This window comes from Centroberyx gerrardi, chromosome 24 (assembly GCF_048128805.1).
Source record: "Centroberyx gerrardi isolate f3 chromosome 24, fCenGer3.hap1.cur.20231027, whole genome shotgun sequence".
NCBI classification, from domain to species: domain Eukaryota; kingdom Metazoa; phylum Chordata; class Actinopteri; order Beryciformes; family Berycidae; genus Centroberyx; species Centroberyx gerrardi.
Window position 1 is genome coordinate 12,094,902 of NC_136020.1, and position 18,239 is coordinate 12,113,140.

Here is an 18,239-nt window from a genome sequence, read left to right on the forward strand (position 1 = left end):
GAGCAACTGAAAGAATGAAAAAGAGATTTCCTCCTTGCCCTCTTCTTATCCTCTGTCATCTCTAGATTATCCAACATCAGAGCTGAACACTGGACGACCTCACCCTGCGGCATTTTACTGTTTTATCACTCACACATAAATCTGACTGGCTGGGCTTTGGGGCTTTACATATCTGAACGAAACATCTAGCTGTGCTGGGTGTGTGTATTTGTGTATGTGTGTATGTCAGGGTGTGAATCAGGGGAATGCTGTGTCTGTAAAACTTTTGTTGTTTATGAGCTTCGGTGCCCTGCAGACACTTTGGAGGAGCAAACCCCTATGTGTGTGTGTGTGTGGTTCTACATATTGCGTGTTTGGGTGTGGGTGTGTGTTTGGGGGGGCATTAGCGGCTACTGCGCCCACACTTTGACACTGTGTCTCAACAGCTCCCTCACACACCCTCCAGTCCTACAGTATACAGGGCAGGAAAGTATTTTGCCCAGCAGCAACATTGACTGATGGATTCCAAAGTTAAGCAGCCACATTCACTGTTTTACAGCCAACTAAAGAATACGACCTCTAAATGTGTTTTGGTTACCTTAAAGGGCAATTCCAGCGTGATTGGAACTTTTTCTCATTTCTCTCGGGGTGTTCCCAAATGTGTGCATTAATATGACATGGTGAACGGAACTTCTTTCAAAATGTAAAAGTTTAGGCTATAGCCTGATTTTAGCATTCTGATACAACTTCTCAAAACTCGGTCATCTGGTTCTCTTTCACAGTGATGCATTGCCCTTACTGACCGAATTAGAAGTCTCCAGAGTTGTTTTCTGTGCCATTTGGAACTGAAAGGGAGTGAATGAGCTTGAGAGGTATGGCAAAACCGATTTAAAAATATCTTTAATCGTGCCGCATGCATGTAAAAGCTGTCTCAATTAATATTAGAGGGATGGAAAATGTAAAAAAATAAGCAAAAACTCAAATCACACTGGAAATGTCCTTTAATGACGGTTGTCTGCCAAAGTGGCTGATGGAGTAGACAAACTGTCCACCTGAAACCAACATTTGCCAGCATCTGTGTGATGGCTGGTGGTAATTTTCCACTCTCATCCTATGGTAGAGAAAGTGTCACATTGCTCAGTCCAGCCATATATTTGGGTTGGTTTCAGCTGCTTGTTAAACTGCTGTCAGTCCATAGAACCATCTGTCTATCACATTAAAAGACAGGAAATATCCGGAACGTTTAAGAAATGTTTGCTGGTTTCCCCTTAAAAAGTTTTCCATAATTAAACAGTTGAGCTCATCTGCAGAGAGGCTTAACCTAATGAATAAGTTAGCAATCCCCAAAGATAACTGCAGCATGTGCACACACCCATACGCTGCATACACACACACACACACATATATATATATATATATACACATGCAAACATGCACACGCACACACGCTGTAGCCTAATTGCTAATGAGGAAGAGGAAACGATGAAATTATTTTTAGCAAATTTTTAAAACATTTACAAGAAAACATTTAAATTCAAACACAATTTCCATTCAATCTAAGCGTATGTATGTGCGTGCGTGTATGTATGTGTGTGTGTGTGTTGGGGGTTGGCTAATGCAGACTTTATAGCAGCTTCAAATTCAATCAGCAGTGAGAAGCAGTCTTTGCCAACGGCTTGACACGGCTGCAGTTTGCTGTTTTGTCAGGGAAATCTGAACCTCTGGACAGTCTAACCGTTTCACCTCAGCACTACTGCCATGGAGTAATCTATACATATTTATCTTTCAATACAACACAGATTGCAGCTTTTGCTACATTCTTTACAGCTGTATCAGTATCAACTCCAACTCAAGATATTTACATGTTGGATTTCATCAATTCCAACAATGTCATTTGACATGGAAATTGGGTGGCAGGGTGGTCTAGTGGGAAGTGAGACTGTCCAGTAACAGTGTCCATCAACATGTGACCAGCTGAAGGCTTGGGCAAGACACCTACTCACCCCTTGTCACTCTGGATAAGAGTGTCAACCAAATGCCTAAAATGTCAAATATCTTTTTGGAGTAACTATGTTTTCAAATTCTAATAAAAACCCAAATTATACAGATACTTGTTTGGCAACAGGGCAATCTCAGGACAAGCCTGGTAATATGCATAGAGACAGAATACAATAGACTATTTATTGTTTAGTGGACTTGCCTTTGGGACATAACACTTTTGCAATGCCTGGTAAACAAACTTGATAAATATCCCAAATGTCAAACTTGATAAATATCCTAGTGGCCTCTCCCTTCCTCCTCCTCTCCCTCTCTGTATGCCTTCCTACTTTCTACATGTCCTTTTTCTGCCTCCCTCCCTCCTTATCCCAGCAGATGGACAGATACCAGGCCAAGATACCAGGCCAGTTCCAGGTTAAACGAGGTTATCAATATCAAAGATTTTCTGCAATGCTAAAAATGAATACTATGAGCCATACTTGAGCCTTACTGGATGTAATCCATTCATCTGCCAGGGGACCATGTGATGATTTAGGTATAAAATATTTTATATACATAATAAAATGTAATGCAGCTTTTATGATGACAGATTTATGTAGAGGCACACACCAAACATTCAGTACCAGTCCTATATTTCCACATGCCAACAGAACTTTCTGAATTGAGAGGCCAGCTTCCCTCTTATGGCACCGATTGAATGACTGCTATTGAGGGAGAGCCTTGAAGCCCCTAATGTGTATGTGTGCGTGTGTATAGGGGGGCTAATCCGCCTTGTGTTGCTGTTGAGAGAGAAACACAGGGTCCCTCTTCCCTCTGTCCCCATGAGTTTCTCTGCTCCTAACCCTCTTCTCCCTCCTCCTCCCTTTTCATTTCCTTTGTCTTTTCTCTCCCACTTTTCCTCCCTCCTCCCCATCTTTCTCTTTTCTCCCTTCTTTCTCTGAACTCCCTCCTCGTTCATCTCCCTCTTCCTCCCCCTTCCTCCCCCTCCTTCTCCTCATCTTTCCCCACCTCTAGCCTCCACTTTCTCCACCAGCCCATCTCTCTTCCTCCCCCTTCCTTTTCCTCCTCCTCCTCCTCTCCAACCACCTGTACAAAGCCACGAGTCTCTCTGTTGCTGCATTTCTCTCCTTCCAATCCCCTCTTGCTCTTTACTTCTCTCCGTCTCTGTCTCTCTACCCCCACACTCCCCGAACCAAACGTCTAACACTAGACAGGCTCCCACTCATCACCTCTGACACAACAGGGCTGAACTTTGACCTTCACCCCTCCTCCCTCCATCCCCTCTTGCAGCGCTTCTTTTCTCTCCTTTCCCTCTGTACTTTCTCCTTTCCTTTACTCCTTCTTACCCACTTTGTACTTACCTCACACTCTTCCCTTCATCGCTCCCTTCTATTTCATGGAGCATGTTAATCTTTGTGTATGTGTGTGTGTGTGTGTGTGTATAATTCTTTTGTCAGTTACTGGGGGATGCTGGGACTGTTTTCCTAATCCACAACAGTTCACTTCTGTCCTCTAGTTCTACGCATTTCAAGCGGACTAGGAAACTAATTTTCTTCTTCCACTGACCACAATGACTGGTGAATCCCAATATTCATAGCCACTTTCACTATTTCACCAGCCACATGGATAGAAATCATCTTAAAAATGATGGTTGGTTACCTGCCAAAGTTTTACCAGCATCAAGCTGGAGGTAATTTCCCACCTGATTTCAACCCAAATGAGGGCTTTCAAATAGTTAACACAAAACATAAAAGCTATTGTTAACAACTTCATAATTAACAATGAATTTGTTATATCTGTTAATGTTCCGAGTAACTAAACCGAGATGAGACTGACCGCAAACCTTAACTCTTTCACTCATTCCAAGAAAAAGACGTCAGCCCATCATCCATCCATTCTGTCAAACAAGGCACCTTTAGATAAGCTACTGAGTGCTACATTCATTCAAGCTTAAGCAACATTAGGTAAGTTACTTCATGACCCTTGACCCTCTCTACCTCCTCCGCTCTCTCTCTTCACCCCTCCATCTATCTATGGATTCTGGAACAGAAGTTACCTGCTGTGGATCAAATGCCAAAGAATGTAAAGACATGACCCCTAAGAACTGTCTCTATCACACACTGACACACTCACTCAAGCACACACACACACACACGCAGACACATGCACACCAGAATTCAAGCAACCCCCAACTGACAAACACTGTTACACATGCATATTACCGACACTCAAAAGGATGGAAGCACAATTCCACCACACATACACACACACATAGAAAACCGACAAGTTCCAGATGCTCCTGACTCCCACAGCTCTCCAGTTGCCATGCCCACCCAGTGAGTGAATGTGGTTGGTTGTCAATGCGTGTGTGTGTGTGTGTGTGTGTGTGTGCGCGTGTGTGTGTATGTAACTTTACTCCCACCATTCTGCCACATGTCAGCAGTTGCTCAGTCAGCTTTGACACACACACACACACACACACACACACACACAGGATTACAGCCAGGCTCTGTAGATAACTGCTTATCTCTGAGTGTATACAGTCACCATAGGTTTTCGATACCCTTACATAACATATAAATATATTAAGCATTTAATTCCAATCATCCACAGAGTTTAAATATAATAGTAAGATTAAAGCAGTGTACTGTATGTGTGAGCCAGGTTACTCTGCATTCATTCAGCAGTGGGTCACCACAGCAGGAAAACCACCAGAAAATGAGACTTCTGTAGTAATACTGTTCAGTATTAAGTGTGAATGTGTGTAATGTCTGTCTCCCCCATCTTTTCTTGTCATTCTCAACTTGATACTGTCTAATAAAGCAAATATCATGGTAATTAATCTTCAACAATCACCTTTAAAATCAATTTGAGGCCTGAGTTTGACCCGATAAAGACCCTTTGGAGTCAGAACATTGTCAAGAATGACAGGATTTCCTTGCCTTGATAAGCAGAGAGACAGAAAGAGACTGAGTAAGAAAGAGAGAAAGAAAAAAAAGCATGTGTGACGAAGAGAGAGTAAGACAGAAAGAGACTACAAGTTTGTTTCCTGGCAAACAAACAAGCGTCTCCTAGAAGCAGGGCATCAGATGAAACTGATTTTAGCTCCTGGGATTCAGGAGGACTCGAGGAGCGTCTCGTGATGGGGCTGACAGAAAAACAGCCATGGTTTACAGGAAACAATCATACACAGAGAAATATAGATGCATACAGAGATTTTCATTGAATTATACAGTCTTAACTCATCTGACTAGTCTGATTTATGGTTGATTTGGGTTCCACTTAAGGGCCAAATAAGACTAGTATGGTTTCCACTAGAGGGATAAACAGGACTAGGCTGGTTTCTAATACAGGGCCAATTAGGTTTGGCCTGGTTTCCATTACAGGGACCAAACAGTTCTAGCCTGGTTTCCACTACAAGGCATGGCAAACCAGGGCTACTCTGGTTTCCAGGGCCACATACTGGATCAATTTCCACTACAAGCCCAAAAACCATCCTGGTTTCCACTACAGGGTCAGACAGTGCTAGCCTAGTTTCCACCTCAGGGCCAGGCAGGGCTAGCGTGTGGTTTCCAGTCCATTACGTTCAATGAGCACTATTAACATTTACCATTAAACGTTAACCATTAGTTCAGGATAAGACATGTCTAACATTCCTCTGTGTGAAAATGGAAGAAAGTGTATTTGCTTTCTGGCTCATAACCTTTGGTACTTCCTCTCTCTCTCTCTCTCTCTCTCTCCCATATTTAATTTCACTCTCCACCATCTAGAAAAAATATCATGGAAAAAAAAACAGAGAAAAAGGTAGGCTTGATGTATCAATACTCAATCTTATATGTTTGTGTCTTTGACCCAGTAAACAGTATTTAGACATCAAGGCAAGCAGTTCCACGTGAGTCCATGTAGCTGTTTTCCACTAAAACCTCGGCTCAGTCAGTACCCTGAATGTCATATGACCAGCCGAGACCGTTAGCCTACATCTCTCTCTGGAACGCACCTCTGTCTCTGCCTAGTTGTCAACAAGGCAAGCTGCGAGGGCTCTCTCCATTTTCTTCACTTTCTCTCTGCCTCAACCCCCACACACACATAAACAATTACTGTACCTCTATGATCTTTCTCTCTCACCCTCGTTCTGTGTCACACACACACACACACACACACACACACACACACACACAGCAGAAGTTGCACCAGTAGACCGGAGTGTAGCAACAGCATCCTGTGGTGAACTGCGTGCCATCCTGTCTCATGTTTCATACTTCACCAGCCTCTAATTCACCGTGTAATAATGACTCTGTCTGTTTGTAACCTTTATTTATCTAGAGACGGTTTGCTGAGATGAATGCTCATTTTCAGTAACGCCCTGCTTCACGTTCATTCAGTTCCACATGTTCACACTGGGAGCTGCCCAGTACAACCACAGTCTTCTACTGTTGGCCACCAAGCAGCTCCACTGGAGCAGCTGAGAGGTTATCTGCCTTGCTCAAGGGCACCTCAACTGCAGTGGTTGAGAGATGGGATAGTACTACTCATTCACTTTCCCTACACTGATTTTCCCCCATGGTATGGGAATTTGGGCTTCTGGTCACAAGCGAACTACCCTAACCTTTAGGCCACCATCCTACAAATTCACAGCATCCTGCAGACATCCTGAACAGAAAACAGGCAGGTTTATGAGCCATCAGACAATCAAACCCACACATTCACAGTTCATTTCAGGGCCCGTTTGTTCAGCATCCTCCTCACCCAATACTGATTTATGAAACCTGTGGTAACGGTAATCTGACACACCACAGCATCCGTTCACACAAGTTAACTCAACCGTTAATACCAGAGACACGGAGCAGGTTAACTGCAGGGATGCAACAAGGAAAAAACAAAACCGTAAGCGATAGGAGAAAAGCACCTGAGCCACAGTGAGGGGATAGAGTTACCACAAATCAACAAATACAAGAAGTTACCCTCTAGCTCTGAAACTATAAAAGAGAGATGTACAACAGTAAAAGAAATCTGAAATCTCAAATGGAAACAATTTTGGCTAGTCCTCCACCACAATGAAATTATGGGGGATAAATTGGGGACTATGGATCATTCTCCATCCATTTGTTTGTTTGTCTGTCAGTCACATGCAATACCTCAGACACCACTGGTTGGATTTTGATGAAACTTGGGAAAATTATACATCTCACCACTGCATCCCAGCATTTTCAAAATTACGATTGGCCCATGGGGACGCAACAATTATAGGTCAAAATAAAAAAAAAACTTTAATATCCAGTCAGCCAAGTATATTTCAAAAGATACAGTCCACTGAGTTACAGCTCCTCTTCAATTAGTCCTGTCCCACACTATATACCACAAGGCAACATTATTTGTTACTGATTGGCCCTGCATCATTCATGGGGTAAGACGATGAATGAGCATCTTCCCCCTCATCCTCTGCTGCTCTGACGAAAAGTATGAAAGCTGTGGTGATGCCAATGCGACACGCATCCACATCCGTTCACAGCGAAAGCTAAACTTTACACAAGAGACACATGCACCAGGGTAACTGATGTCTCAAACTCAAAGCAACTCAAAAAGACGAATAAACCAAAACCTGCTTCATCTGAAAATCTCATCAGTAACCTTAAGGCAGTCACACACAGGGGATGTTCTGAACACCAGTTGCCTCGATGTTGCTGCTTTAATCACATGAATATCTTGTTGCCAGGAAACATATGAATACATTTTTGACTCCATGTCTCACTTCGCTGTCTGCTAAGGACAAAAAATTCCCTAATGAATCATCACCCTTTATCTATAATGCAGAAAAACACTCTTCTGACATATCCACACATGCAACTTTGTCACCTGAGACGCAATCAGTGCCAATCTCCAATTTGAATCAGATTGTAATCACATTCCATGAACCTTCACATTTACACAGGAAAGCAGCTGGGTTAACAGGAAGTTCTCACATATCAGGAACCTCAAGAACGCAAAGTAAAAATAGCACGTACAGTAAATACTAAAAAGAGATAAGTAAAACTCCAATCCCCGAATGGAATTAAGACTCCTCACAGACTAGTCACTTTGCAGTCACTTCACAATCACAATCTCAAAATGAATGGAAATTTAATTAAGACTAAACTGATAAACGGAAGAGAAAGACAGCGCATAGACACTGAAGGGGTGTCAAGTTTTGAGCATGGACCTACCTGTAGCTCACACCAGGCCACCTCCACAGTAGTCTCTGTATCCAGTCCCTTATACACCGTCTTAAAGGAGCCTCTTCCGATCTCGATGTCAAACTTCAGGAAGCGTCCATCCGGCGAGGTCCCTACCGCTTTGGTCTCCACCTCCTCTATATCCTCTTGCACCCGTTTCTCTGCCTCTCTTTGCTCTGCCCGTGCCTTTGCTAGCCCCTTCTCCTCCTCCGTCTCCCTCTCTTTCTCCTCTGTAGGACTACTACTACTGCTACACTCATCCACGGGTTCTATCACTTTCCCGCCTTTTACCAGCTGTCGTTTGTCCTCTGACCCTCCAGGGGGCAACATAACATCGGGCTGTTTGCCCACTGTCTTGTCGGTAACATCCAATACTGTCGGGCTGGGCTCTTTTACTGCCCCATCTCCACTAACGCCAACGCTGCTATCAGTTGTAACAGCGCTTGTTATAACACCAACGCCTAAACCGTCACCAGCATCTCTTATGTGCCCCTCTGCAACTGCCCCGCCAAGACAGGGCTCAAGTGTTGTACTTTGCAAAGAGGGGCCTCTAGGTGCCTCCCCATCCTCAGCGTCTCCTGCCCCAGGTCCAGGCCCCGATGGCTGTGGAGGGAAGAAGATGGGAGGCCCCTCGCAGTCTGGAGGCGAGGTGAGTATCACGGCCGCCTTGCTGGGCAGGTCCAAAGCTGTGGCATTGGAGTCGCAGATGACGCTGCGCCGGAAGAAACGGTGCTCGGCTGTTTTAGAGTCTCGGTCCATTGTATGGCGCCGACGTCGGACCTCCGGGTGTCCGCCGAGCTTTTCCACCACGTGCGTGTCTGAACTGGCAGAACCGTTCACATTCTTGTGGGGGGTCTGGGGTGACAGACAGGGGTTGGAAGAAGGAGGAGGGGGGGCAGGAGCAATGAATTTCACCGCTTTGCTGCTGCTATTGCTTTCAGACATTCTTCTCCAAGACCCAGAACAAAAAAAGTGAATTCAAAAAGTATAAATAAAAACTTTTCTGTGAGTAATCAGACCAACCTATGTGTAAACTGCGTGTATGTGTGCGTAAATCTCGACCAGCAAGCTTCCTTTTCAAAGCGGAAGTCTTCCAACTTCCAATCAAACTCAAACAATCAGTAGAAAAAGGGAAGAGGATGGGTAATAGAAAATATTCAGATATATCAATGACTCAATCTTCGTTGTGCTCGGGAGTTTGTTAGCAAAGATTTATTAACTCTCCTTCCTCTTTGCAAGATTTGTTGTTTCAACAACACAACCTACAGTTTCTCCAGGGCCCTTCTCTGCAGCGCTCAGGGGCAGGGGGGCCCCGGGAGAGAGGAAGGGGCTGTCTCTTAATGATCGGGGAGGAAAAGGACGAGAGGAAGAAGAGGAAGCAGTCAAAGGAGGTGGGGTGCGAGCGCTGCAACACGATGACACCCGTCAAATCAACACCCGCGTCCATCCTGCTGCCAACATCCAGAGAGGGACCACCACGACATGGAAGGACTGGAGATGTAGCAGAAAAGCACCACCTCCCAAGACCTGATAAGACAAAATATGATCGGAATCCAATCTGTTGCAGCTGAGTTGGAGGCCTGGTAAAGTACTTTTAAGAACAGGCCAAAGCCACCTCCTCTGGGTGAAGGTAGGATTCCCTTCAGAGGTCCTTGGCCTGGCCTGGCAGGGCCAGAGAGAAGGCTAGGTAGGCCTAGCCTGGCCTAGCCTGGCCCCACTTGGTCTGGTTCGGTCCCAGTCACTGGAAAGAAAAGAGAGAGGGGTCAGAACATGAAACAAACTTTTTTTTACGTGCAGGCCACAAGCTGGTAAATTGCAAAATTCACCAGCTACTTTACCGACCCTGACCAACTTGATAGAACCTCCAAATGATGGCTGGTTACCTGCCCAAGTGTCTGGTAGAATACACACACTGACCAGCCGCTGCAAAAACTGGCCCGAGTGATGGAGGCCGGGTGGGAAATGAACACCAGCCAAACACTGCCACAATTTTGGTTGTAGCTGATAAGTTTCTCAACTCTGGCAAGCATTAGCAGGAAACAAACCATCATTTGAAGGTTCTTTTCATAAAAAATTTGGTTGGTAAAATAGTGAAAATATCTGGTGAAGCATATTCCTCACACTTGTTTTGGGCAGGACATTTTTGAGTTCAGGTCAAGTCTGGCTCAGATTTTAAAGCCCGAGTCAAGCTCTTGTTAACAAAAGAGACACCCCCATCCCACCCAAATCCCCCCCCTCCAATCGCCTCCAGTGTGCAGTGGAGTGACGCAGTGGAGTGTGGGCCTAATTGCTCCATGTTCCAAATTTAGCCCAAAGTCACCACAGCCTGACTGACCTCAAGGTTAGGCTACTCTGTGGCAATTCAGCAGCTTAACATGAGAGACTGAGAGAGGGGGGGAGACAGATACTGTGTGAGAGAGTGCAAGAGAGAGAGAGAACTTCCGCAGAAACTAAATGTAAGTCTGAGGACAATATATAAGTGCACTGCATTGCAAATTACATTATGGGTTTATGCAAACATTTTCAGTAAGAATTTTGTGATTACCTCTGAAGGACTGAATTGGCAGTTTGCCTTAAACACCGTAATAGCCTACAGATAACTCATATTCCATTTCCATATTGGCATTCACAGAACAAAATTTGCTATAAAGTCATATGACTGTCAAAAACATCAATGAACAGCGGCCGCTTTGTTGCGTTATGTCAGAAGTAAATTATGTTAAACCATTTTTAAAAAACAACTTATAACAAGTTTCCACAAGTCTTACTGACGCTGGCACACAAAGAAATGTGCAGGATAGTTTGATGTGTCACATGTGTCCGCTTAGTCATCAGTAGAGAGTGCTTCAGTAAGATCTGTCTCTCCTGAATGGGACTTAAAGCTGCACTAGGCAACTTTGCACATTAGCAGCTCCAAATGGCAGCTAGAGGTAACTGTTTGAAATGTTTCACTTCAATACCCAGAAATCACGTAACGTGACGTCAGTAAACTGCACACAGCAAGCTCATGTTTACCAACCCGACCGGTCTGTGATCATTTCATACCAAGGGACACCAAAAGGGACGAGAGGAAAAGACCTAACGTTGGTGAGTCCAGCTTTCTGGGCGGAGCACTGCTCACTGCTGTTTAGGGGACAGTTCAGTATTTCACTCTGAAGTTTCCTTCGTCACTTTCTGTGGGTCAAAAGGTTTTCCTGCTAGTGACCATACCTAGCACCAGAATTTAATTTGGCCCAATATGGCAAATCTACGGTGTCTCAATTAGGGGGGATGGGACGTTCTTCTCCCATTTTTTTTTTCTGTTTTTTGGGGGGGATTTTTTCCTTAATTGGATAGGTCACAGTACAGAGAGACAGGAAATATTGGAGGGAGAGAGAGAGAGAGAGGGATGACATGCTACAAAGGTCCCAGGCCAGATTCGAACCCAGGAAGTCACAGTTACATGGTATGTGCCTCAGCCGAGTGAGCTTCTCCTCTCCCATTTTTACATAAGAATCTGCCTAGTGCAGCTTTAAGTATCACACTAGGTGAAGAGAATAAAACAATGACAACAATAGCATTCAGTTGTCTGTATAATGATGATCTATGAATGGTTTCTAAAGTCTTTCCTAAAATAATCCCTCAGATTATGCAGCCAGTCAACATTGGGGCTTTAAAGGCGGCTGGGTGCCCTAGTTATTAGAGAGAACGTTTTTCAACCAGATGACCTAAGTTCAAGCTCCAGTATCAGCAAGTGTCCGCCTTGCTGAAGTGTCCTTGAGAAAAACACTGAATCCCTACAGCTGCATAGTCACTGTTCTGCATCTGAGCCTGACCTCTGACCTCCCTGTGGAGGAGGGCAAGCAAAATGAGGATTTCCCTACAATGATCAATAAAGTATCACATTTAACATTGAAATTACTCTAGTTGAAAAGAGAATTAGACTGATGACTTAAGTAAGGGACAAGTATCCCATTGAACTGTATTGTTTATTTTGTTTCCTTTGATATGTTTGCCATCAATCCTACACTTCACACAAAGTCACAAAGCAATCTCTCCAACCCAAAATGAGTGGACAGCAGTGCTCTCCCAGTACCTACCCCCTGTGTGAGAGTGTGTGTTTATTTAGGCTATGTGTGTGTGGCCTGAAACATGAGCAAGAAAGTTGGCTAGCTTACTTACACACGCCTTGTGTAGTTTGGTTTGGTAGCCAAATGAAAAAAAAAAATAATAATCTGTTTATAGTTTAAGATAAGATTAAACTTAAATGATCTCCTGGGAACATTGGGCTGATAATTACATTCATTGTGTTTGAAAATAGACAAAACGCCTCCCTCTTGTTGTTGCTGTTATTAAAATGACACATGTAGCTAAATACACAATAAGCCATGAGAGGCTGCATTTGACAGTGATTAAGGTGCGTTGTTAGGCACAACACAAAGTAGTGTGTCTTGGCTGTTCTACAATCACTGTAAAGCACAGCCGCTCACGACTTACAGCTTTTATAAAGTGGCAGTAACACTCGTAATTAATCAATAATAATAATTGTCATTCATCCACCAAGCAAAATAGTTCATTAACAGTGGCTAAACTAAGTGACACAAAAGTGAGGTGTGACTGGTGATTTTTGGTTAGCCTTAATATTTTTTACCGATATATCGCCAGGAGTATCCACCAATATCGGCTTTAAAAAGCAATATTGGTATCAGTCTGATATCATTTTTACTGCCAATATTTGGCCGATTGTGGAGTGGGCATTTTTTGTGACATTTTTTTGTAGGAGTGTGTCACTTAATACAACCATCAAATTAGTGACAAAATGAAACTAAAACCACTTAATTATCTTACAGGCATGTCTGAAAAGCTTAACCTGTTTTGCATCTGCATTTGTACTAAGATTCTTTAAAAAATGCACATTGGTGTCAGTATCGGATATTGGTATTAGCCTGAAAAAACCATATGGGTGCATCCATAATTTAAATTAACTGTTATAGTGTCACAGGTGTGCATCTATATATTAAATATTCTATATATTCAAAAATATATTTAAATATTTGATTTTGCCATTTTATCCATAAGCTATACTAAGTAATTTATTACCACATGTTTAACTAATGCTGTATGTTTTTTACTGGTCTTTACTGGAAAACATACAGGCTATGCAAATCCATCTGTTAACTTATCAAGCGCGCATGTGTAACTCTAAATACCGGTAGTTCCATGGCCAAAATCTAATGGTCAAATACATTCTTTAAATATGTGTATGTACAGATGTGTATTATTACAGACAGACAGACAGATGGGCTGCTAAGATGATAAATATCATAGAGGCTTTTTTAAAACGGGAAGGACGGGATTTGTTAACAAAACCAGCACATTATTGATAGAGTCCATATGCCAAAACTTAAAAGAAATAAGGGAAATTTCCATCCTGTTAAAATGAACACAGCAACAATTAAGACTCCCGGGAAACAGGCTTGAGGGAATGACGGTGACTATGGCATTATGGGACTATGATGATTATGTTATTGATATATAACATTTTTAACTGTTAATTGTGTAAAAATGTTATTTTTACATGGGTGAAATGGAAAAAGGATGTATTGACATGTTTTACGGGGTTTGAAACGGATTAAGGTTTATCCTTCAAATTCCCTTTATCATCAGCTTCGTGACAGTTGCGAGTACGAAACCGTGCGCTGTGCAGAGAGACACAGTCACTGCTTGCCTGTTGAGGAACTCAGGCAAGAAAACGAGGCTATGCAGCTAACTTTGCCTACAGGTAAAAAACAAGAGATAACCAAACAACCCAGTCACGTTTTGGAAAAAACATTATACTAAAACAAAAGCATGTACTGTTACCTCTTACATCGGCGTGGATATTACTTGTACCGTAGAAATCTGAAGGGTAGAAACTTGATTAACAAGCCTTTAACTCCTCTGCAGTGGGGGTCCGCTCCAGAAATACAGCACAAATGTCAAATTAGTGCGTCACATTCAAGCTACAGTTGGTTGTTGAAAACCCCGAAAAAGACGTGAAAGCTATTTACAAAAAAATACAACCATATCCCCAAAAGCTCCGAGCTGGGACGCGGTAGCTGGTAGCGGTATGCGCAGAGAGCCACGGCCGACAGTCAAGACACCTCCCATAGGGCAGAGAAGCCAAGTTCGCTCGCTGGTGTCGCGGTAGCTCCGGTACTTCTCTCTGTCTCTGTCTGTGTGTCCGGGTCTGCAACGACAACGAAAGGCAACAGCCTCACTCAACCATGCAATTTCCTCATCCGTATCAACCTCCAATCCGTTCCTACGACCTCTATTTCACTCCTCTTGTGTTCTATGTTGCAATAAATCCGGTGTAATCCACAGTTATTCCAGGTTTTGAAGCCGCCAGACAGCGGCTCTGTCTGCTCTCCGCTCTCGACAGGCGATGATGACTCGACAAGGCGACGGTTGGCTTTTAGAACGCAGAGCAGCGCCGCGTGAAGTCAGGCAGAGTTAACCGAGATGATACCGGATACTGGGCGAGTTTGCCTTCAAAATAAAAAAAATAAAAATACAAACGATCATCCTTCGAAAAGACTTGGGGTGTGTGCAAAACAACCAAAAGTCAAATTGAAATCCCATTACATTAAAGATGGAGTGAAACCATTGGTGTACTGAAGGGTAACCCCACATAAACGTGTTTTATCCATCTTTTTGTTTGCACAATAGAATTTACTCTCATGTTTTTAGGCAAACATAAATATTTCTGACTCAAATTCATAGTGGAGTCATTAACCTATATCATTGCAAGTTGCATGATGTAGGTTAATGAAGATAGGAAGCAAAAAAAACATGAATCAATGCTTTTCTGAAAATATAATTAATTTGTGTTTATAGTGGTATATTGGTTGTTTATCAACCTTTATATTCACCACTACATCACTGAGTGAAATTATAGGCATCTTGCCTATATGGTCATGGATGCTGTGACAAATAGCCTAATTTTTGGAAATCTAACAACAAATCTTTACAAAATATGAACATTTTGTATAGAATCCTCCTTAGATATAGGCTATTGTTTATTGCGTTGGTACTTGGCAATACTGAAAAATACAAAATGTTGCAACGCATTCGTCGATAGGGGTTTTATTTTGAAGGTTCTCACCGGAACTATTATTGTTTATTCTGGCTACCTTGACACTGGTAGCAGCAGCAGGCAATGACAACTCAGTTATTCTACCAAACCAGAGGCAAACTCCAACATCCCAGGTTGGTGTAGTGCACAGCTGCAACGTAAACCACCATTTTATGTCGTTCATAACCTCATGCTGTTATCCTATGTCCCGTTCTGTGATTTGCTTCATCCACAGTTAACGACAAATAGTTTATTTTTTAAATGATGAAACCTGTGTGTGTGTGTGTGTGTGTGTGTGTGTGTGTGTGTGTGTGTGTGTGTGTGCGCGCGCGCGCGCGCGCGCGTGTGGCCCTGACTTGCTATCTCTCTCTCTCTCTCTCTCTCTGACGCGCTGTGCTCGTCATCACTGCTTTTATCACTAGAACTATTGAGGGAGTCTCATACAGGCCCTTTAAAAGCTCAATCCTCATGAAAAATCACTGTAATATTCCTAGAAAATTCCTTTTAGGAACTTAGAATGCGTCTGTGGTACTCAATAGTGATTGTTGTGCTACTTTATGGAATTTTTCACAACATTTCTATAATAATCCTAAGGGATATCATGTATAGTTTAGAGTTGTGCTGTGATATTGTATCCTTCTATTTATAACAAGTTTACATAGTTCTCATTTTCATAAGGTAGTGCTGGCTACAGTAAGAAGAAGTAATGATTCAGACTGTAAGTATCCTGGGCTGATTTTAGTTATTTTATCTCTGTAATCCATTTTCGTTCTAAAGGTTAAAGTCAGTTCCTAATAAAGGCTGTGCTATACACCTGTCATGAGGCTTTTAGGATTGGTGAGGATTTGGGTAATTGTATTGTTAACTAGGCAGTAATGAATATGACATTTTTGTCTATCACAGTCTATCAGAAATATAATACAGGCCATGTTCCAACCCCCACCCACCCACACACACATACACACCGTAGTAATCATTAGCCTATAATAAATCCAGCTAATGCACTATTGTTCATTTTTATCTCTATTTCTTCCTGTTTGTATTTTACGGCAGGTGATCCCAAACCTTTTCCTGTCACGGCCCCTCAGATAGATTCTCATTAGGCCACGGACCCACATTTGATAAGACTTACCTGAGAAGTTTTTAGTTGTTGGATATTGCACAGAACTGGGCCAGTGTCATTACTGTAGATAGTGGGGAGAGTGAACCTCTGTTCAGAACAGTCATTCCTATAACTTTCTCTCACTGACCTAACTCCAAAATAAGTGAAATGAAACTATTCTCATGGGACCCCATCAAGGACAACCAGTCCGACACGTTACCACCACATATCCAGCACCTGTCCTGTGTGTGTTAGGCATCCAAATGTTGGCTTCGTGGATTCATTTAAAATGGTAATTGCTTTTTCATTTGATATTCAGATGGAGAGATTAAAGTGGGATATAATATTAGAATATATTAGGATAATGTCGTGTCACAACCTAAGATTTCTTTCCTGAAATCCAGACAGCCTCCATCAATCCTTCTTATTTAGAATTATGACTAATGTTCTCTGTTGTTGCTATCAGAAATACTGAGGACTTGTGGGTTAGCAGCTTGAGAATAAAGTCCAATGTGCTTAGCCCAAACAATAGCTTTCCACTGTTCCTTTTATTTAACAGAACTTTGTATCTTTGTCAAGAAAAGTACTATACATCTGCTCCTTCTCCTTATTCTCATTGTTGATATTGTTTCACAAAAATACTTGTTATGAAAATGCCAGTTGCCAGAAATAAAGTTTGGAGCTACAGGCCTAAAGCCTATCAGCCATAGAAGTGCCGATTAATTTATACAGTCACGACTGTATCTTATCAAATATAGCTTGTTATCTAAGCTGGCTCTGTTGATAGCAGGATAATTAGGCTTACTGTTTGTGCTGCTCAATCTGGTAAACACTACCGGAATGATAAAGACTTGTTGAGAATTATTTTATACCTGCAACTCACAGATACTCCAGCATTTATTAAACTGTGGGCGGGGACACAAACTGGGTCATGGGCTTGTTTCTTCTGGGTCTTCACATGACCGCAGCACTGCTAGTTTAGTATTCTAGCAGTATGTGACGAGCCTGTGTCCCAGAGCCCAGACTAAATTATTCAATTTGGTTCTGACTCCTGACCTGAAAAGTGTGTGTAGCCCTGCAGTGTGTGTGCGCACATGTGTAAGTGCTTACGTGCCTGTGTGAACACATACATGTTTATCCTACACTTTACTCCTTTGCTTAACCCCGGCGGTAAAACAGTGTGTGAGGTTGCCACGGCAATATGAGGCCAAGACATGAGCCAGTAGAGCACAGAATTAGAAAGGATAGAAAAGATCCTCGCTGGTGAACAAATAAAATGCATATTCAATGCTGAGTGTATAACTACAGAGTGATATGTATAGTCTATCTATTGTTTAACTTGCACTGTCCCTTTGAAGTGTATGTGAGATCCTATTGTCCTTGTACTACGCACTGTGAACCTCTAAAGTCTCTAAGTTTTTAGTATGTCTCCATATATTTGTTAGTAAATGGAGTGATGTGCAGTTTTCAAATCACACTCAAATCACAAGATAACAGAGTCAAACTCATTGTTATTTGCCAAATACTGTACATGTATGAAACATTTAATCATGATAATATGGTACTTTACTGATTCTCGTAGGGAAATTCTGTTTTCTCTCAGCCCCCTCAACACCTCTTCAACTTCTGTTCCTAAAAGTTAACATGTCATCAACTTATGGAGGATGTATCAGATAATAAAAGGAAAAGTACAGAGACTACGCTTGATCTTATCCAAAAGGCTGAAAAGCGAGCTACCTTTATTTTGTGTTGCTCACTGATGTATATAATATGTTTTCCATTACCCATGATGCAGACTGCTCACTCAGAGATAACAGACAGCATCGGATGTCGTATTGTTTTATAGTACCAATGT

At 42.5% G+C, this 18,239-nt stretch overlaps 1 protein-coding gene across 2 annotated transcripts in view; it reads right to left on the bottom strand.

The window, feature by feature from the left end:
* Positions 1-14,577, bottom strand: part of wnk1b (WNK lysine deficient protein kinase 1b) — a 117,569-nt gene extending 102,992 nt beyond the window's left edge. For both annotated transcript variants that reach the window (XM_078281858.1, XM_078281859.1), the window contains exons 1-2: positions 14,028-14,577; positions 8,178-9,927 (exon numbers count right to left, since the gene is read on the bottom strand). In XM_078281858.1, coding sequence (XP_078137984.1) covers positions 8,178-9,131 — 954 coding nt within the window. In that variant the 5' untranslated portion in view covers positions 9,132-9,927; positions 14,028-14,577. The remainder of the gene's footprint in view (positions 1-8,177; positions 9,928-14,027) is intronic.
* Positions 14,578-18,239: the final 3,662 nt, after the last annotated feature.